The sequence below is a fragment of the Brachypodium distachyon genome, chromosome 2 (assembly GCF_000005505.3).
Source record: "Brachypodium distachyon strain Bd21 chromosome 2, Brachypodium_distachyon_v3.0, whole genome shotgun sequence".
Lineage (NCBI taxonomy): Eukaryota > Viridiplantae > Streptophyta > Magnoliopsida > Poales > Poaceae > Brachypodium > Brachypodium distachyon.
This window is the reverse complement of record NC_016132.3, coordinates 8,812,257-8,833,522: the sequence shown is the minus strand read 5'-3', so window position 1 is coordinate 8,833,522 and position 21,266 is coordinate 8,812,257. Positions and strand designations below refer to the sequence as shown.

Below are 21,266 nucleotides of genomic sequence, written 5' to 3'. Positions count from 1 at the left end.
TGTAGGGATTGAGAGGAATTCTGGTGAACGTACCGAATATGAACGCCTTCCATAGACGAAAGAAATTAGGTACTGGCGAACGATCGATGAGACACTGATGAAGTGATGACACGGCACCACTTTTCAATGAGACACTGATGAAGTGATGATACGGCAGCACTTTTCAATACGTCACCAGGACGCATGATTTTATCTGTACATCATATATATAGTCCCGATCGATCCGATCATAAATAGTATTCTCATTACCTAAAAAAAAACCACTCACACTCATGCAAGTTGACTAAATGGTCCAACATGTATGAACATGTTTGGTATTTTTCCAAGAAGTCGATCTCTCTTGCCAGATAGCAATTAATTGCATGTATGCGTAGTACTATAGTTTTCTGGTCAGGTAGGCAAGCTAGGTAATTCCCCTAACGTAGATACTTTTGTTTTTTGAAACGAGCTAACTTAGATACATACACGTCGTGCTAAAACTCAGATCACTGAAACAAGTTTTCAGGCTTTCAGCTCTGGCCACCGGCCTGCCCTGCCCACACGATATATCGATCGAGTTGAAAAAATGGCCGATATTTGCGCACTCGCAGCAGGGGCGCCGGTGGATGGATCGAGATATATCTCTATTGGTAGTGGATGCCAGACAGAGCATGCACGCACAATTCGGGCAGTGCAGTGCAGCGGTGCGTACGCGCGTGCATGCGTGGCCGCTCATTCCCGGTTTGTACTGTTCAAGAAAAGGAAACCCATATACTCCATATAAACAGCTACTAGGTAAGCTAAGCTAGCTAGTGTCCAATTAAGTGTGCTCGTTTGACCTCTCGCTTGATGTGACCCCTCGCCTCTCGGCACTTGCTTGTTGACACCACGTACTCCTATATAATGGCGATTGGCGAACCTTCTGTCACAAACTGAGCACAACGTATACCAAATTACCAATGCTTAATTAAATCATCGATCGACGGTGATCGAAGATCGATCGATATGTCTGGAAAGGCGTGCTGCCCGGTCCCGCTGGTGATGCTGCTGCTGGCCTTGCTCTCCTGCGTCTTCCTCGCTCACGGTTTGTACGGCTTGAGACCCAGCTCTTCGGCTCGCCGGATCGAGGCCACGCTCCTCATCATCTTTTCCCTTGCGTTTTCTCGTCCTTGCAGCGGCCGGCGCCAGCCGCAGGATGCTGCTGCCAAGGGACGGTGCGGACGCCGTCGTTCTCGCGGGAGAAGCACCGCTGCTGGGCGGCGACGAGGAGGAGATGATGATGGTGGCGAGGAGGGTGGACCTGCAGACGGAGGACTACCCGGGGTCAGGGGCCAACGGCCGTCACGATCCCAGGAACCCGCATTAAGATTCGTGTCAGATGATCCGTCATCGTCCACACGCTTGAAGTGACTCAAATTTATCTAAATATTAAATTGTATATATATTAAAATACGTCTTCATACATGCTGTATTTGGGCACTTAATATGGGACGATGGAGTATATAGAAAGTGAACTTAATTCAATTTGTAAACTGGCAAAGCAGATGCATCTTTGGTTAACGATGGCCAGTAAATCTAACTAGTCGTCGTCTGTCCCTGCGAAACAAAAAGTCGTCCTTGTATAGCTGGGGAATAATCAGAAGCATGTCTCGCATCTGCCATCGATCGATCGCCTGGTGAGTATCATATCAAATGAGTAAAGTCAAAACAGTTGTAATTTTAATTTTCTGCTTTAATTCGCGAGAATGTGTGACGTCCAATGATTTTTGTATGATTTTTTTTTACACGGAGTGAGTCGGCTAAGAATTAAGTTTAGATCTATCATGACACAGATTTAAAAAAAAATAAAGAGCATGGTCCCAATTTCACTATCGAAATCCCACGGGTTCACAGTCCTATAGGTTCAACTGTTGAAAAAAAGAAACTTCACTGGAAGCAGGACGAACGGCCCTGCCCCAACTAGAGCTGAAAGTTTGTGACTCTTAGGATACCTTTTGACCCTACTTAGTTCAACCAAATGAACTAAAATTTTAAAATGACACAATTTTTTTAAAAACTAGTTCATTTGTTTGAACTAAAAACGGTCAAAGGGATAGTCACACCTCTATCCCCAGCTGAAACCCTGGGGGCCAACCAAAAGTGAAGAGATCATCATCAATGATTCTCCAACCGTTTCATCAGCCGCCACGCGTTCTTCTTACTCAACACCTCTGTAATCAGCTGGCGCAGCAAACAGGACCCAGCTAACAAACTCCCTCGGTAATCAGGCTTCTGCAGCCCCGACCTGTAATACAACCAAGCACAGATAGAAAGAACGAGATTAGCAAGATCCCCCGGATATTTCTTCTGAAAACAAATTAAGTTCCTATCTTTCCAAATTACCCAGCACTGTGCAGAAGCACTAATGATAACATTACTTCTGGCATGAACAGGGAAACGACAAAACCAATCATGCAAAGATCGCATGGATGATGGCCCACTGCTTAATGACCCACAAAATTAAATGAGTCTATTTGCTAAAAGGATCATACGAATATTATTGCACGTGTAGCATCACTCTTAGTAATGATGTTTGGTAGTATAAGGATGACTCGAGTCTTGAGAGCACTCTTATTCCACTCTCCGATGGTAGGCAATGATTACGTGGACACCACCTTTATGGTGAGAACTGGGCAAAAGAACAAGTTTTTTTCTTCACGATATTTAAAAATATATGCGGTATGTTAGGATCAAAATATAAGATATACTAAGAAGGTGATGTCTTATAAACATGGAAGATTTCAGGTATAAAATTAAATAAATTCATTTCGAATGCGCAAAAAGAACAAATTCAGTAAAATAGTTTTCGATGTACATCCTAAATAAATATGGGTTTGAGCATAACTTGTTGAGATTCTTTTTACAAGGTAACTCGATGTGGTTTCTAGAGAGTTTCCACCAGATTTTTCTTCTTCTTTTTCACTGGATATTTTGCTATTTCTCGGTCAACTGCTTATTTCTTAGTCGTTGTTTGATTTAATCTTTAACAATAATTGTTTGCTCTATTGGTTTTTTACACCAAAGCATGTCATTATTTATTATCAAACCAAGTTGCATCTTGAATCATAAGAGGTACTATGCTAGAGGGGGAATCATCCATCCAGGTCGAATGTTAGAAAATGTAGCTAATCTAGCCAACTCATGAGCAACAAAATTTGTCACACGGTCTCCTTGCAGTCACCGTAAATTGCTGCAGCAACAATATGCAAACAATCTCCATTGGACATGGTAGAGATTATTACCTCCAGATCATCAGACGAGGCAAGTCGGCAACAATACGGTGGCAGCTCAGATGTTGAGCCAAAGCCAAACCAAACCAAACTGGAGAGCTGCAACTTCGGCGACATGAGCATCAGGGCAGCCATCAAACTTCTCGTTAGCACAGCCCACAAAGTCCCCTTTCACATCGCGGATCACTTGCCCTATTGGCTGTTTTTAGCTTTCCCGTTGCGGCTTTGCGCGTTTTTATTTTTTAGTTTTATAAGAATCCGCTACGTATTCTTACCTCTTGCCAGGCCTGCTAGTCGGCTTTTCTTTTTCACTCGGCATGTGTATACCAGGACATTACGAAGGCAAAATAATTTTTATCCCTACCCGTGCTCGCTGTTAGTGCTTGTATTTCACTTTTCTGTAATGTTTTGTTTGCCTGCTCGTGCTGTCAGACTAGTCCAAACCAGTCAAAACTGGCCAGAGATGATGAAGGGGTGTAATCTAAACGGGATTAAGAGTTGAGTACTTTGAACGGTTGGACTTGTCTCCACATGATTACATTCACAGCTCTTAAAATTCAATCGGACATTTCAGTGAAAAACATGTATAATCCCTCCGTCCAACAAAAGATGTCTCAAGTTTGTCATAAACATCTTTTGTTGGACGGAGGAAGTAGATACTATTGCTTGCATTACCTACGGTAGTCATGTATCAATTTACAACTAATTTCAGGGATTCAATTTAAAGCACATGAATAACTAAACAACCTGACACTGTATCAGAACAAACAAACTACAGAGAACAAATTTTATCTTTCCCCATGGAACACCCATTGATTCTCTGTTTGTAAGCACAAATGGTAAAACTCTGATAAGTGGACACCTTTAGCAAGAATTCTGCTGACTTATCTGACAAGTGAACACCCAGTGGTCTAAGTCGAAATATTTTGTTCAGTACGATATGGTGGCCTACATTGCAGAGCATCTAACTGATGCACCTCATATCGATGTACATGAAATCCTCGTCCACTGCATACATGTGTTGAACAGCGTACTCGTTCTCGCAGATAAGCCAATCATTACGATCTTCACAGATAGCCTCCTCGAACAACTCCTCTCTCCCATGAAATTTTCCTGATGCAGGATGCACAAGCTTTGTCCCTTCAGACTCACAGTACAGGCACCGAACATGTTCTGTTTGCAGAAAAAGATAGTTAATAAAAAATAATACACTGACTATAGTATAGTAGCCTTAAGCGAACAGCATATGTATGGTGATATGTACACATTCTTCAATCTAAAATGTACAGAAATTGTTGATTCAAGTGGACTTCTCATCCAAGCACGAGCTACCGATTAGACCTACAACGTTTTGCTATATGCCTTGACCTGCAGTTGATGGCTCCACTAACCCTGCCTTTACTCACTGTATGAACTCTCAACTGCCACCTCTAATCTCCAAGGAAACAATATCCATCTTAAATCCTAACATGACAGTGCTACAGCAGTGGCTGCACTGTGTTATGGACATTTATAGACCTTGGGCAAGGCTTTGCTCAATCTATTGATGTAGCTATGGAGCATGAAAGCCTTGTAAACTCTTGTTCCTTCCCCAGAGGTACAAAAGCAATTATCCATTTCTTTGTTTTCACAATGATAGGGAATATTATGGTTAAATAAGACGCAAAGCTTTTGCGTTTTCTCGAGAAAAAAAAAGACCAGGCATACACATCACAGATACAGGACTGCAGTCTACATGGATGATTTTTTTTCTGTTTAAACACATAGGTCTGTTACTTTCTACATCCAAAACACCGATACTTCACTTTGGTTACGTATCCGTATCCGATATGTATCCCAGGAGTATCGGTCGAATAAACAAAAAATATAAATATTTATAAAGACGGATACTCGGTGGATACATACGGGACACTTTGAGGATACATAAAGGACACTTCGATATGTATCCCAACTCTAGGAGGGAGATGTACCAACATCAGGGCTCCATTATGGAACCATGTTTCTATTTTAGAGAAAGCTCGAGCAGGGGGAGAAAATACTAAATTAAAATGCAAGTATTGTCAGTCCTTTTGAGTAATGATATTAAGGTGATCTCTCCAAAAAAAGTGCAACTATTGTGTAATGGGTACCCTAGAGTCTCCAGTCACTTGCTATGTTGTATAACAGTATAATAAGTAGCTAAGTAGTCACTTGCTATGTCTGCTACTTTGTTGTGTTGTGCCGCAGATCTTGAACTCATTTCAACATTTCACAATTTCAGGTTTATATTGAATTTTTGTTTATTGGTTTTAAATACTCAAATGTATCTGCATACCTGGTCCAGACAAAACACGGTCAAAAAACGTGTCCACATATCTGCATTTTGGAAAATTGGCGTATCCCCATCTCCATCTCCATCCGATACCGATACATGTGATCCGTTGATTTCTACCAATTCCTCCTATTTCCATGGATTTTAAGGGCATTGTGATGAAGGGCAACCTTATGGTAGTATGGATGTCATGAAAATCTCAATTTTAAATTATTACCTTCTATTGCTATACATATCTCTTTTAGCACCTCTGACCCATAGCCACAAACAAAATATTTCAGATTTTGTAGCAGACTCTACTTGCATTGCTACGAGTAAACTTTCAGTTCTATTCTTTTTGCACAGTTTTTCAAGGTGGAAACATACTTATTTATGTGGTTTCTTACTGGTAAGAGCTCAACATTGGTAGCTATCAAGATGGAAAACATAAATAGTAAAATGGAGAACTTCAAACTTGTCCACAAAGAAGAGCGTACCTGCAAATGGAGTTGGCACATCCACACGGCAGCATAAGGATTTGCCCTCCTCGTCATCATCGAATTCAGCAAAAAAAAGTAATGGATAACTCCCTGCGGGAGAATCCTTCCGGGTCACCAAAAAATTTACATGGGAGTAACAGAATTTGCACGGGGCACGGCACGCATCATCATCATAGACATCCACATCCTGGTCATCGCAGTATTCCGGGCTACCAACATTTTCGTTCGCGCCACAGATAATATGAAGCTCGTACATGGGCTCCTTTAAGGCAAAATCATAGAGCAAAGGTCAGTGAGTACCTGTAAGATAAAACGTTTGCTAATATTTACTAAATTAAGGGAAGAGGGAAATATAGTTACCTACCCCATCTTGTAGCAAGTGTTTGCCCAATGCAGCTTTCACCTTTGTTTTGATTCTTCTTTGTTGAGCCTCGGAACGCCTCTTTCCAGCTAGCACGGGATATGGGTTCTTCTTTTCAATTTGTTCAGGAGTTGGCTTCTGTCTGGAAGAAAATAAGCTAGCGAGGAACTGCACATTTTCTGAAGTGAGTTGATCTCCGGTTTGCAGCAGGAGGAGGGCAGGCCCCTTGAGCATCTCCTTGGTTGAACTGAGAAATACTGCATGAGCTTCGGGGTCGGGATGCAATGCTGCAGTGGATGCAGCTTCATAGGCTTCCTTGGCACTGGCACACGGCCTTTGTTGCTCCACCTTCCTGACAGCATCATAGAGGCCGGGTGTGCTGGTCCTGCATTGTTGTCGCTGGCGTTCCCCCTCCATCTTGGCAGCTGCACCAATGGCGATGTTCAGGTCAGCAAATGGCAGATGATCAACCCCCTGAGTAGCAGCATCAAAGTTTGGATCAGCCAAGGACAGGTAAGCGCAGTTGGCGACTAGGCTTTGCACAACTTCATGCTCGGACAGATTGTGGTAGCGGGTTTGGAGGAATGAGGCAAGGCCATAAAAGGAGCGGCTCTCCAAGCGGGTGAGGCTCCTTGGGCCGATCATTTCAAGCACCGGTGGTTGTGGTGCTGCGAACATGACATCATACCATATCGTATTGACAATGATGTTGGAGACAGGGTCCAAGGGGCCGTAGCAGTAACCAGCCTTGAGCATGCTGCGGTGGTAGCGACTACGCAGCTCTGCACGCGGCAGGCTGGCAAGTGCCCGCAGGTAGAAGCCACGAATTGTGTCAAGAAGCGCCATCCTCAGAGCTCGGGTGGCTTGGTACGGCATATCGGCAATGTTGTTGTAAGGTGGCCTTGAAGTCGCAAGGTCCCACGCTTTCCCCAGGTCAGGAATCGACTCTCCGCCGAGCAACCTTTGGATGGTTACAAGGTTCATACCATGTGGCTGGTTCTGGATCGCCATCACTTGTTGCAGTTGAGAGGACAGCGACATCCAAACATTGGCGAAGCGTTGGGGCTGCGGATGCTTGGAGACCTGAGCGGCCAATCTGAGGGCTGCCTGAAAGGCCGGCACTGATGCCAGGGAGGTGATCGAGAACCCCATCATGCCGCGGTCCGCCACGATGAGGCGCGCGGCGACGAGGAGGTCGGCGTCGGCGACGAGCAGGTAGCGAAGGGCGTCCCACCCGGCGAGGTAGGGGAAGAAGTAGACTAGGAAGGCGACGAGGCCGTCGAGTGAGCGCTTGGCCATCTCTCCCAGCTTGGTATCATCGAAGACCTTGTCCTTGTCCATGAGGTCGGGGCCGATGTCGGAAGTGACGAGGGTGTTGGCCATGATGTTGGAGACGGGGTCGAGGAGGCCGACGGAGACGCCGGCATTGAGGAAGCGGGCGAGTGTGGCGGGCGAAGCCTCCACGGCGAGTCGAGCGCAAGCCTCCCTGTAGAAGGCGTCCATCTTGGAGAGGAGCCGCGACCTCTCCTCGACTTGCTCCGCTGAGGAGGGCATATAACGACGCTGCGGCTTAATCACGCGGCGGGGGCTGTTGCCGGTGCCCGCACCGCCGCTCATGACCGCCGGAGTTGGGGTTTTGGGGGATATTGCGCTGTAGCTTCTCCTTCCCCTTGTCGATTTGGAGGATATTTACTTCCTTTCTTTCTGTTCCATGGGGAAATTGTTCGGTTCTCGGTCGGACTGAACCGTACCGAACTGGATTTGGGGTTCCCTTTGTTTAGCCGACCTCCCAGTACAGCCTGTTGGCTGCACCTATGTTCTCATGTGAAAACAAAAACAATGCAAAAACAAGAACAGCGGCGTCATCTTGTTCTGTTTAGATAAAAGTTGATGCTTACTAATCACCATCATACATGACACTAACTAGTTCCGAAAAATGACATGGTGAAACATGGAACAGAGGGACCTGAATGAGATGGTGAACAAAGAAAGATGATTTCTACTGTATTTCTCAAAAATCTTGAGATACAGTAAAAAAACCACTGAATTCCTGATAGGATATGAACACATGGCAGGGATGAGAATATGAACCCACAGCGTCAACTCATGAGCACCAAAAGACACCCTGAACCTGGGGTGCAATCAGGTAAGGACTCAGTGAAGGAGTCATGTTTGCTGATAACCGAGATTCTGCAATTATAAGTTCAGAAGGAGCCAAATTATAAGTACTCCGTATTTATAATCTCATACAGAAAAGGAACACATTTCTTTTCACCACGTTTGCTAACTTTTTTTCCGAAAAGGAATGCTCCCGGCCTACCTAGTCACTTGAAAAAAAACATTTGCTTACCCAGTTAATTGCAGGTAATGTAACACCACTTCAGTAATGTCATTCTTCCTGGTATGCTCAGTTAATACCGCTATTAGCTTCACATGTACACAAACACATTCTATACATACTACTTCCTCCGTTCCACTAACTCGACATTGTTAGTTCAACACGATAGGGTGGCACCGCAGAGCATCTAACTGATGCACCTCATATCGAGGTACATGAAATCCTAGTCCACTGCATACACGCGTTGAACAGCGTACTCATTCTTGCAGATAATCTTATCACTATGATCTTTACATATAGCCTCCTCGAAAACCCCCTCTCGCCCATGAAACTTTCCTGATGCAGGATGCACGATCTTTGTCCCGTCAGCCTCACAGTACAGGCACCGAACATGCTCTGTCATACGAGAAGATAGTGAACATAAAAAAATTGCACCGGGCATAGTATTCTTAAGAGAACTGCGGCAATGGTGTTATGTACACATTCTTCAATCTGAACCCTACAGAAGCTGTATTCAAGTGGATTTTCCATCCAAGCACATGCTACCGATTAGACCTACAATTTTTAGCTGCATACCTTGACCTGCAGTTGCTGACTTCACTAACCCGACCTTCACTCACTGTATGTGTTGGGAATATGCCCTAGAGGCAATCATGTATGATGTAATTCCCAATGTATTCATAAATATTATTAAGTTGTCCTTATTTGAACATCTGATATGTATCATTGAATATGTGATTTGATTGTGGAACTATGTATTCATGTTGTTCATACTAAATTGTCCTTAGTCATTGAGGTTGTGCTGGACACATAACCTAGACTAATGTGAAAGTTGGCTGATGACTCGGTTCCACTTGTCATGGGCATGGTGATGTCATTCCAGCTTACACGGACTCGGCTAAAGAGTTTAGCGAGTCGGACTGACCCATATTGAGATGCAACGAGTAGGTCGTCATTTGCATGTCTCAATCAATGTAATCCTTAGACCTGAGGTTATCGCACAATCCGAGTTGTGGATCACCAACTTAGGTTCTGTCAAACGTTGTTCCGTAACAGGGCAGTTATAAAGGCAGAGTTCGGGTTGACTGAGAATCAAGCTGTGTGATGTGGATAACCAAGATGGGATTTTGCTCCTCCGACTGGAGAGATATTCTCTGGGCCCTCTCGAGTGATATGATTCAGGAAGCATGGCCATGCGCGACTTGGTTAACTGTTAACCGGGTCGATCGACTAAGAGTTAGTCGGATGAATCGTATATCACAGATCGAGAAGAGAGTTGAACTATTAAAAGGATGACGATTAATCGCCTATAGTTCGACAAGGTATATCGTGAGGCAAAAGGGACTAAGACGTATGTCACATTGGAAGGTACGTCGTCATGACTCGATGGTACTTGGGAGTCGGCACGTTCTGCTAGGAGCCGCTACCGATTGATCGATTGTGAGTCGGACTCCAATCGTGTCCAAGTCGCCATGAGCCTGCGGGGTCACACACTTAAGAGCGGGAGCAAGTATTTGGTCGGGTTGGACCCGAACTGGAATTGGGCTGACAATGCGAGTTGGACTCGCAGGGTGGATGGGCCACAAGGCTTGGAGCCCACTTCCACTCGATATATAAACAGGGGCGTGGGATGCCTAAGGGGCACGGTTTTTCCACTCTCATGCGTTGAGAACCCTAGCCCGATTCAGTTCAACCGTCGCACCGGACCTAGCAGTCCGCCGCCGGAGCTCCTCCTCGCACGTGTGGATACCGGCAGAGGTGCTGTACGTTCAGCACTTCGACGATCGCGGGATTGGATCGGCTGGATCGGATCGAGGGACTGCACTGCATCAAGGCGCCGCATCAATAATCCGCAACTGCGCGTCTAGTGGTAATCCTCGTGGCCTTCTACCTCGGCTAGATCTTGGGAGTTCGCGTAGGAAAAGTTTTTTGTTTATCTCTACACGCCCCTTCAGTATGAACTCTCAACTGCCACCTTTGATCCCCAGAGAAATAATATCTACCCAAATTACACAACAATGCTCCACCTTTGCATTGCATTGTGTTTCGGGCATTTGGGCACTTTAAACATGTTATTCATGTGGCTAGGAAGCATGAAAGCCTTGTTAACTCTTGTACCTTCCCCAGTGGTAAGAAAGCAATTACCCCTTTGTTTTCACGATGATAGGACATATCTATTTTTATACTAGAAGCACTATAAGAGGTTCCCTTCGAGGGAAAGCACCATGTTAATTCACATCACCTGAATTATATTGATGATTGGATCTGTAATTTCTGGCGAAGATTTAGCACGAGATTGCAAGTTGTATAATGTTGTAATAATGTTGGAAATATGCCCTAGAGGCAATAATAAATTTGTTATTATCATATTTCCTTGTTCTTGATAAATGTTTATTATCCATGCTATAATTGTATTGACAGGAAACTAAATACACGTGTGGATAAATACAAATAGCGTGTCCCTAATACGCCTCTACTAGATTAGCTCGTTGATTAAAAGATGGTTAAGGTTTCCTAACCATAGACATGTGTTGTCATTTATTAACGAGGTCATATCATTAGGAGAATGATGTGATGGATAGACCCAAACCTAAGCATAGCTTTTGATCGTGTCACTTAAGTTTAAATTGCTAATGCTTTTATTGTGTCAAGTATCATTTCCTTCGACCATGAGATCATGCCACTCTCTAGTACCGAAAGACTACTTTGTGGACATCAACCGTCATCTCGTAACTGGTTGATCATAAAGGTGTTCTTCAGGTATCTCGGAAGGTGCTTGTTGGGTTGTATGGATCAAGACTGAGATTTGTCACTCCATGTGACGGAGAGATATCTCTGGGCCCTCTCGGTAATATAACATCCTAATGAGCTTGCAAGCATGTGACTAATGTGTTTAGTCACGGGAATATTATATTGCGGTACGAGTAAAGAGAACTTGCCGGTAACGAGATTGAACTAGGTATGGTGATACCGACGATCAAATCTCGGTCAAGTAATATATCGCGAGACAAAGGGAATTGGATACCGGATTAATTGAATCCTCGACATCGTGGTTCAACCGATGAGATCTTCGTGAAATATGTGGGAACCATTATGGACATTCAGGTCCCGCTATTGGTTATTGATCGGAGAGGTCTCTCGGTCATGTCCACATGTTCTCGAACCCGTAGGGTCACACACTTAACGTTTAATGTTGCTAGGGTTTGTTGAGATAAAAGATGGTGATCTCGAATTATGATTCGGAGTCTCGGATGGGATCCAGGACATCACGAGGAGCTTCGGAATGGTCCGAAGATAAAGAATTATATATGAGAAAACTGTTTCAGGGTTTCGGAAAAGTTCAGGATTTTTTCCGGTATGGTCCGGGAATGTTCTAGAAGGTTCCGGAAGTTCTCAAAAGGTTCTGAAATGTTCCAGAATATTCCTGAGAATTTAATTGGCCTTTATAGTAATTAATTAGAGCAATCTAATTAGTTATCCCCTAATGGGCCTAGGCCCATTAGGGGGAAAGGGGAGGAACAACTCCACCGTGCGGTGGAGAACTGTACGTGGGTGGGGAGTCCTCCCGGGACTCCTTTCCCTCCCCTGGCTGGCCACCTCTAAAAAAGGAAAGGGAAAAACTGAATTAGGGAATTAATCTCTATGTGATCAAATTCCTATTTCTTGAGAGGCAATAAAGGAAAGATGAGATTGTCTTTTTTACCTGCCTTGCCGTCGGCCTCCTCCCCTATATAAGGAGGGGAGGGGCTGCCCCTTGCATAACCCTGCTCTTCTCCCTGACCTCCTCCTCTCACGCGCACGGTGAAGCCCTGCCCGTGGAGAACTCCACCATAGCCTACACCACGTCGTCGTGCTGCTGGAATCTCATCGACCTCTTCCCCTCGCTTGCTGGATCAAGGAGGAGACGACGTGAAGCTGAACGTGTGGATACCAAGGAGGTGCCGTCGTTTCTGCACTGAGATCGATCTCATCGAAAGTACCACTACGCCAACTACGATCCCGTGATCGTAATGCTTTGTGGTCTACGAGGGTATGATACTCATTATCCCTCTCGTTACTTACATGTACTAGATATTATCATGGGTTTCTTCTGCACATCTCGTAGAATTTTTTTTGTTTTCCATGCAACGAACCCATCACTTTGCACTGCACTGTGTTTCGGGCATTTGGGCACTTTAAACATGTTATTCATGTGGCTAGGAGGCATGAAAGCCTTGTTAACTCTTGTACCTTCCCTAGTGGTAAGAAAGCAATTACCTCTTTGTTTTCACGATGATAGGACATATCTATTTTTATACTAGAAGCACTATAAGGGGTTCTCTTTGAGGGAAAGCACCATGTTAATCCACATCACCTGAATTATATTGATGATTGAATCTGTAATTTCTGGCAAAGATTTAGCACGAGATTGCAAGTTGTATAATGTTGTAATAAGGGGAGTGAATTCCATTTTTGACTCCCAAGTTTCACTTTTTTGACAGCTTTTAACCCCATTTAGTGAGATTTCTGTTTTTTGACTCCATTTAGCAAAAGTTTTGCCACAAATGACCCCATTTAATAATTTGACCCTAATACCTTTGTACCACATCGAGGAGGCCACACGTAGACAGCGAGGTCGATGAGCGAGAGCACGGCAACGAGAAAGTAGAACCTGTAGAGCGGCCAGAATCGGTGTTCCCTGACGGGTGCTTCTTAGAAATTGGTCAGCATGTCATGAACACGCTTACCATCTTCCATTACCGAGGAACCGATATAATTAAATGCCTACTGGCTTCTTTGTTTTCCTCCTATAAATCAAAGCTCTCAAATAGATTGAATATAGAAGGAACAAAAAGAATTGCTTGCATGACACGTTCTAATACGAAAAACTAATTCACTCGCATGACACATTCTGATACAAGAAACTAACTCACTCTCTTGGGCGCTTTACCTCGACGACACCGGCCACAACCAGGGCTGAAACCACCGGATCAGATAATTTCCGGCCGGATCCGGTTCCGAATCCGGTCAGATCGGATATGGGAGATGAATTCATCTATCCAGTGGGATACGGAAATGGATACCGGATATTTAAGTCAGATATGGAATAGGATACGGGATCGGCATTATCCGCGAATACCGGATTATCCGGATTATGTTATTCAGCCCAATAAAACAAAGGCCCAAGCCCAGCTTTGGTTATTCTGTATGATACCTATCCCACGACCTGGCTTGGAGTTATACAGCCCAATCCGTATTTTGTTAACACGGTGAGAAATTTGGCAGTCTTATATTCTTACGTAGGCCTACTCTTATCCTATTTCACCCCTAGGAATTGCTACTCAGGCGGATTTCATTATCCAATTTGAAACGATGGATTGGGTAAAATTGCAGTTACTATACTAGTGGTTGCTAATGCTAGCTAGTAGTACCTCCATATTCGTATGCCTGAGATTTTAATTTTGACGGTAGGGAACAGAAGAACAGGGGGTAGAACTGATGATAATGATTTACGCACAATGCATTTTTTTAATAGTACTATGTTTTTAGCCATTGATGCATGCATGATTTATCACTTATGTATTTGCATACTATTCGTTCATTTTTGTCCGCGTCCGATCCGACGCCGCTCCGTTACCGTACCACGTCCGCTTCCGTTATTTTTTGGCATATTCCGTATTTGTTTTCACATCCATACCGTTTCCGCACCGCTTCCGAACCGATCCGGTTTCCTCCCACAACCATGCATGGCAGCCATGCCGATGAGGAGCCCGACGTCCATGAGCTGCAACTCGGTCAGCCCCTGCGGGTTGCTGTACAGCCTCGCCGTAACGGGCACCAGCACGCGGCGCTAGATAGCGATGAAGGTACGTAGCACACTAAGGATGTCAAACACTGACATGCTCGTGGCCGGCACGTGGAATGCCATGTGTTGATGTCCATGGCGCAGGTCAAGGGGTCTTGGCCGGAGGAAATTAAGGTCAAATTGTTAAATGGGGTCATTTGTGGCATAACTTTTGCTAGATGGAGTCAAAAAACAGAAATCTTACTAAATGGGGTCAAAGCTAACAAAAAAATGAAACTTGGGGATCAAAAATGGAATTCACTCTAATAAGGGCTTGTGACAATAGTTTGCATGGACATGAGTTTGATGGTCCAGTCCCACCATGGAAAAAAAATGTTTAATCTCTCAGACAATAGGTTTTATGCTTCGGCAGCATGAGGCAGCAGAGGCGATAAGTATGTCTGGGTGCTTTTTCTCCAAGTAGTTTCATGGCATGGCGCGCAGCGGAAGGGTTGTCGCTGCAGACTGGTGGTTAATTAGGCGTGGCCTCACATTGAAGCTGGATCAAGTAGATGCAGTTGTCGAACAAGGAGGAAGCGTGGCTGGTGATCGATCGATGAAGTTGACATCAATCTGGAAAGCAACCCCAAGTGGGCTATCGGTAAGTCCTTGGCCCTCAGGCAGGTAATCTCAAGCAGGGGTGGAGTAAAGCGCATCAAGGGCACGGTCTACTACACAATGCGGAGCTTCTTTCAAGGACATTTGTGGCAACATGATAGTGAATTTGTGATTCGCTTCAAGGTGGAAGGTGATTGGAAGCATGTTCTCACTTATGACCCCTGGCTCATGACAGGATGACTACAATAAGTACTTAGTGCGTTTAACTTATGATTTAACGTGAGCGGATTCGTCTGGAATCACAACGGTCTTGTTTCAACTCGTGAGTGGCATAGCCGCCCGGATTCAAGACTTGCTTTAACGTGAGTGGCTCTGCCGTCCGGAAGCTTGCACTAAGTAAGTAGAAATAAAAAGGAACTAATCAACTACACCCTCTAGTAGTTGGTATAGGTGAATAAGCTCTCTCGTGGTGGGTTAGGTCCACCTCAAAAACTCTACAAAGGGCATTGCGACAAAGGGCAGCATTATGATATTTTCTATTCCTGCTTTTCAATTTATGGTAGTATGGATGTCATGAACATCTCGATTTGAAGTCTATTGCTATGCCTGATCCCTTTTAGCACCTAATACCCATAGCCCCAGACAACATATTTCAGATCCTCTAGCAGACTTTTGTGTGCAGATGTGAGTGGAGTAGGGCTACACATTCTACTTGCAATAACTACCTTCAGTTCTCTTATTTTTGCATGGTTTCTGTAAGATAGTAACATACTTATTCATGTGGTTGCCTGCTGGTAAGAACTCAGCACTGATAGCTATCTACATGCTAGGAAACATAAATAGTGCATGGAGAACTTCAAACTTGTGCAGAAACAAGAGCGTACCTGCAAATGGAGTTGGCACATCCACAAGACAGCATAGAGGTTCACCTTCCTCCTCATCATCGAATTCAGCAAAAAAAAGTTATGGATATCTGTCTGCAGGTGAATCCTTCTGGGTCACCAAAAAATTCACATGGGTGTAACGGAATTTGCACGGGGCAAATAACATGTCATTGTGGACATCGCAGATTTCAGGGATGCCTACAGATTCATTCACGCCACAGATAATATGAAGCTCATACATGGGTTCCTATAGGAATAAAAAAATAGCAAACATCAGTGCATAGCTGTATGACAACACGTTGCTAATATCAGTTAAAATTAAGGAAGAGAGGAAACTAGTAACCGACCCCTTCTCGTAGCAAGTGTTTGTCCAATGCAGCTTTCACCTTTGTGGAGATTCTTCTTTGTTGAGCCTCAGAACGCTTCTTTCCAGCTATAACAGGATAGGGGTTCTTCTTCCTAAATTCTTCAGGAGTTGGTTTCTGTTGGGAAGACAGTAAGCTGGCGATAAACTGCACGTTTTCTGAAGTGAGTTGCTCTCCATTTTGCAGCAGGAGTAAAGCAGGGCCCTTGAGTATCTCCTTGGTTGAACTGAGAAATACTGCATGCTCCTCAGGGTTGGGGTGCCATGCTGCAGTGGCTGCAGCCTCATACGCTTCCTCGGGAGTGGTGCAAGGCCTTTGTTTCTCCACCTTCCTGATAGCGTCATAGAGGCCGGGTGTGCTGGTCCTGCATTGTTGTCTCTGGCGTTCCGCCTCCATCTTAGCAGCAGAAGATGCAGCAGCACTGATGCTCAGATCAGCAAATGGCTGGTGATCAACTCCCTCAGTAGCAGCATCAAAGTTTGGATCGGCCAATGACAGATGGGCGCAGTTGGCGACTAGGCACTGCACAACTTCGTGCTCTGACAGATTGTTGTAGCGGCTTTGGAGAAATGAGGCAAGGCCACAAAAGGAGCGGCTCTCCAAGCGGGTGAGGCTGCTTGGGACGATCATGTCAAGCACCGGAGGTTGGGGTGCTGCGAACATGACATCGTACCATATCGTATTGACGATGATGTTGGAGACAGGGTCAAAAGGGCCGTAGCAGTAACCAGCCTTGAGCATGCTGCGGTGGTAGCGACTGCGCAGCTCTGCACGCGGCAACCTTGCCAGCGCCCGCAGGTAGAAGACACGAAACGTGTCAAGAAGTGCCATCCTCAGAGCTCGGGTGGCTTGGTACGGCATATGGGCAATGTTGTTGTAAGGTGGCCGGGAAGCTGCAAGGTCCCATGCTTTCCCCAGGTCAGGAATTTCGCCGAGCAACCTTTGGATGTCTACAAGGTTCGGCTTTGTCTGCATCGCCGAGAGGAGTTGTGGCAGTTGGGAGGACAGCGACATCCAAACATCGAGGAGGAGTTGGGGCTGAGGATGCTTGGAGACCTGAGCGGCCAATCTGAGGGCTGCCTGGAAGGCTGGCACTGATGCCAGGGAGGTGATCGAGAACCCCATCATGCCGCGGTCCGCCACAATGAGGCGCGCAGCGACGAGGAGGTCGGAGTCAGCAACAAGCAGGTAGCGAAGGGTGTCCCACCCGTTGAGTGAACGCTTGGCCATCTCTCCCGGCTTGGTATTGACCTTGTCCTTGTCCATGACTCCATGAGGTCGGGGCCTATGTCGGAAGTGACGAGGGTATTGGCCATTAATTATGTTCAAGACGGGGTCGAGGAGGCCGACGGAGACACCGGCATTGAGAAAGCGGGCTAGTGTGTTGGGCGTAGTCTCCATGGCGAGTCGAGCGCATCTCTCCCTGCTGTAGAAGACAGGAGAGGAGAAAGCGGAAAACGGCCTAAAAGATGGGCTCGCGAGCGGTGAGTCGCGTATCTTCGCTCTCTAATCTTTTACTCCCTCCGTTTCATAAAGATTGGCACGGATTTGAAGTAGAGCTAGTTCAAATCCATGCCAATCTTTATGAAACGGAGTGAGTACCGCTTGGGAGCATATGTCGTCCGCCCGATTAAATCTGACGGGAAAAACAAGCGTGCATGCCGCAAGGCACAATGGTACGCCGATATAAATCATCTCAAACATAATATAAGTACATCCAGATCTCTGTACCATCGGATCGGATGACCACTACCGTTATTAGAAGGAGTCAATGACGTGTCGATGTCGTTGCTCCCATACTGGAATTGGTCTGACCTTGTCGATGACATCGGGGAATACCTCGTGCACGTGACCTTAAGGACCAACATCCCGCATCTGCAGTCGCTATTTCTGAGTTGGAGTGTTAAGTAGACATTGAAAGGATAGATCAAGACTTTTTTTACGGTACCCCGGCACTCCAAAACAAACTTCGGAGCACCAAACAAATCAGGCCGTCTAAAAGTAAGGGCAAATTAGACATTACAGAAGGGCATATCCATCTGAGTTCGCGTTAATTACGGCCAGAAAAAATCCGATCAATTTGGTCGACCGACGGTGGCAACGTGGCCGCAAGTTTTCTGCGGCGAAGTCAATGCTGGGCTCCCCCGCATGGTGGCCTCGCACAACGTCGGCTCGTCCTGGACCTCCGTCGTGGCAAGGTTGGAGACGAACACATAGCTCTGCTTCTTCGATTCGATGCTGTTATCTGGACACATCCTTCTTCATCGATGCTCCTGCAGCTTGATTATGGCAATCGATTCACGGCTCCTGGGCTCCAATACATCAGTTGGAAGAAGCAGATGCTGCCAACTCCCCCAATCATGAGATTATGAAACACGTTCAAGCGCATGGCGGCAGCGGCGCTTGACGTGGTCGTTGCCGGCCTCCTGGAGCACGGGCACCCTCTTCTCCACAAGGCCGATCCGACCGTCCAGATCATGGGAAATTAAATCCGGCAAGCACCACCCCACGGCATCATTATTACTTTTTTGCAACGCAAAATCCGTCTTTGTTTATTACCCTAATACCTTTCAAATCGAGGTACTCCGGTGACTTTTGACTCGGTACTCCATGTGATTAGTGATGGAGTACCAGGTAATACTGGCCATTGGATAAGGATAAATAAACGGTTCATATTAAATCCGGTGTACCGTAAAAGAACTCTAGATCAATTAGAGGCAAGAGTGAGCCAAAGGATTTTTTTGTGGGAAATAGCCCACCACGATATGCAAAACACAACGAAATGTAAGTGCAAAACGAAATAAGTGCTGAACTATCAAGTCGATAGTTCTCCATCTTCAGCAGTCATGCAAATTTGGTCGACATAATTCTGCCTCAGTCCAGAATTGTCTCTGCGCAAATGGTCACTGTTGTTCAAGGACCAATTGCAACAGTGACCATTTGCAGGTCGAGATCAACAGCTTCCACCGACATGTTTGTGGTCTCCTCCAGGAGCCAGTAGTAAAGCTGTTGTGGAAATGAACAAGGCTCTAGCCTTCGCTGCCACGCCTTCCTTCTTGCCGGCTACTCCCGCACTCGGCACGCTCGTGGATGACGCGTTGTCGGGTGGCTGCTCTTCACTTTGCATCTCCTCTGAGCCGGAACGCTGTTTGCTGCTCCCTAGCTCCAAGCCCCTGGGGGCTCTGCCGGGCACTCTCATCAAGCTGAAGCTCCATGAAGTGCTTGCTAGCTTCGCTGACAAGGCCGTCGAACCAGCTCCTGCTGCAAGAGCTGCTGATTAGGCCCAGCTTGAGTGTACCTGTTCACCAACGGAGCGCCTCAATCCAGTAATAAGATACTCTATTGCGTTTACTTTCTGCTGAACCTCTTTTGTATGTTGAACCTGTACTCTGGTTTCATTTCTATGGAATGGGACGGGGTCCTTCGGCCTCTCCGGCCCGTTACTCTAAAAAAAAAATTGTCGACTCTGATCGAGTTCCAACTAGAGCTATCAGAAGTTCAGTGGAAACGAATAAACTACGTTAGATACTACTCATAGGCCTGGAACTATCTGTTACTAGTATATTGCACCTAAGCTAGTATCACAAGTTCAGTGGAAACGAATAAACTACGTTAGATATTACTCATACGCCTGGAACTATCTGTTACTAGCTAGTATATTGCACCTAAGCTAGATACTTAATCACTCTATGTAAAATCCTATGTCAAGATATTAACACACACGAAAACATGCATATATATTGTGAATCGAGCTTCTTTTCTTACTCTCATTCCCAACACATAAGTCGTTACTTTCTCCTTGCTTACTCAACCGAGATCTGCATAGGACAGATGGAGAAAGGAGGAAAAAAGGAGGAGGGAGGAAAAAAGGAGGGAGAAAAAAAGGGTGGGTGGAGGTCCACTACTCAATTATTTTGTTTGTTAAATACCATTTGTTTCATTATTTACGAGGACAAAATGCAAAGTTAAACTTTATTTGTTTCATTTAATACGAGAATGCAATGCAAAGTGCTTATTGGGGAAATGAAACATGCAGTGCCTGGTCGGAGGCGGGAAATATGGAGAAAGAAAGGGGGTGGGAGCAGCCAGCAAGAGAGTAAGAAGAAATGTGTTTTTATTTTTCTTAACACGATCTTGCTCTATCTCAATAATATTTTATCATTCGGTTTTGTTACATCTAAGTTACCTGATTTTAGTTAGAGATAAATTGATTTCTCAACCATTGGATATGATTTGTTTTTTAAGAAACGAAACGGATGATGAATAAATATGGTAAAATGAGATTTAGATACTAATTCAACGACTCTGATTCGTCAACTTAGATTTAAGTCTTTTGCTTAAAAATCAGAAAACTTAATTATAGCCACAACCTTTATGATTTCGTCTACATGCCTGGATGCGATGTTTTACCATGTATGTCCAAAATGGTAAAAGGTATAATCGTAGTTATTTTTTGTGTGGAGAGAACTGAAATATTAGCATCCCGGAAGCTCACAACATACATGAATATCTTTTTTTTTTGTTAGAAATTTCAACCAGGAGCATCTGTGGCAATAAATTTTTTTTGTTCTTGATTAATTAGAAAATACACAACAATGTAGCTTAGTGACAAATGTGTGGAACACTCAAGATAGAGCAAAACACAGACAAATAGCGTGTGCAACAGATTATGAAACTTTGTGCACCGATATTTTATATACGCATAGCATAGTAGTAGTTTTTCCATTTTCTTAAATAGCGTCCAATGCCATTATATTTCTAGTTTACTCGTTTTAATAAAAGTAGGAGGAGAAACTAGTAGTAGTAAAGGGCAGACCGACCTTCCCAATGTTTGAAATAATACTCTCTCAATACGCTCTTTTGGCCTATTTAATCTTCTCTTCAATGCATGTTTAGTT

General features: G+C 44.9%; 2 protein-coding genes and 1 pseudogene across 4 annotated transcripts; 1 reads left to right on the top strand and 2 right to left on the bottom strand.

Moving 5' to 3' along the window:
* The first annotated feature begins 898 nt into the window (after positions 1–898).
* LOC100846296 lies at positions 899–1,715 on the top strand. Its single transcript, XM_003567136.4, has 2 exons — positions 899–1,063; positions 1,155–1,715. The coding sequence occupies exons 1-2, from the start codon at positions 985–987 to the stop codon at positions 1,343–1,345; spliced, it is 270 nt and encodes an 89-aa protein (XP_003567184.1). The 5' UTR covers positions 899–984; the 3' UTR covers positions 1,346–1,715.
* A 2,209-nt stretch (positions 1,716–3,924) lies between these two features.
* Positions 3,925–8,227, bottom strand: LOC100836437. 3 transcript variants are annotated; one of them, XM_014898392.2, is made up of 5 exons: positions 7,386–8,226; positions 6,403–6,824; positions 6,036–6,300; positions 5,563–5,688; positions 3,925–4,421 (listed from the first exon to the last, which is right to left on the bottom strand). In XM_014898392.2, exons 1-5 carry the CDS (start codon positions 8,014–8,016, stop codon positions 4,213–4,215), a joined length of 1,653 nt encoding a protein of 550 aa, XP_014753878.1. In that variant the 5' UTR covers positions 8,017–8,226; the 3' UTR covers positions 3,925–4,212. The 3 variants fall into 3 exon arrangements, with proteins under 3 accessions (XP_014753878.1, XP_014753877.1, XP_010230780.1); XM_014898391.2 differs by having other exon boundaries at positions 6,403–8,227; XM_010232478.3 differs by lacking the exon at positions 5,563–5,688 and having other exon boundaries at positions 6,403–8,216.
* Positions 8,228–8,960: 733 nt separating this feature from the next.
* Positions 8,961–18,197, bottom strand: LOC100835826 (annotated as a pseudogene).
* Between the last annotated feature and the right edge of the window lie 3,069 nt (positions 18,198–21,266).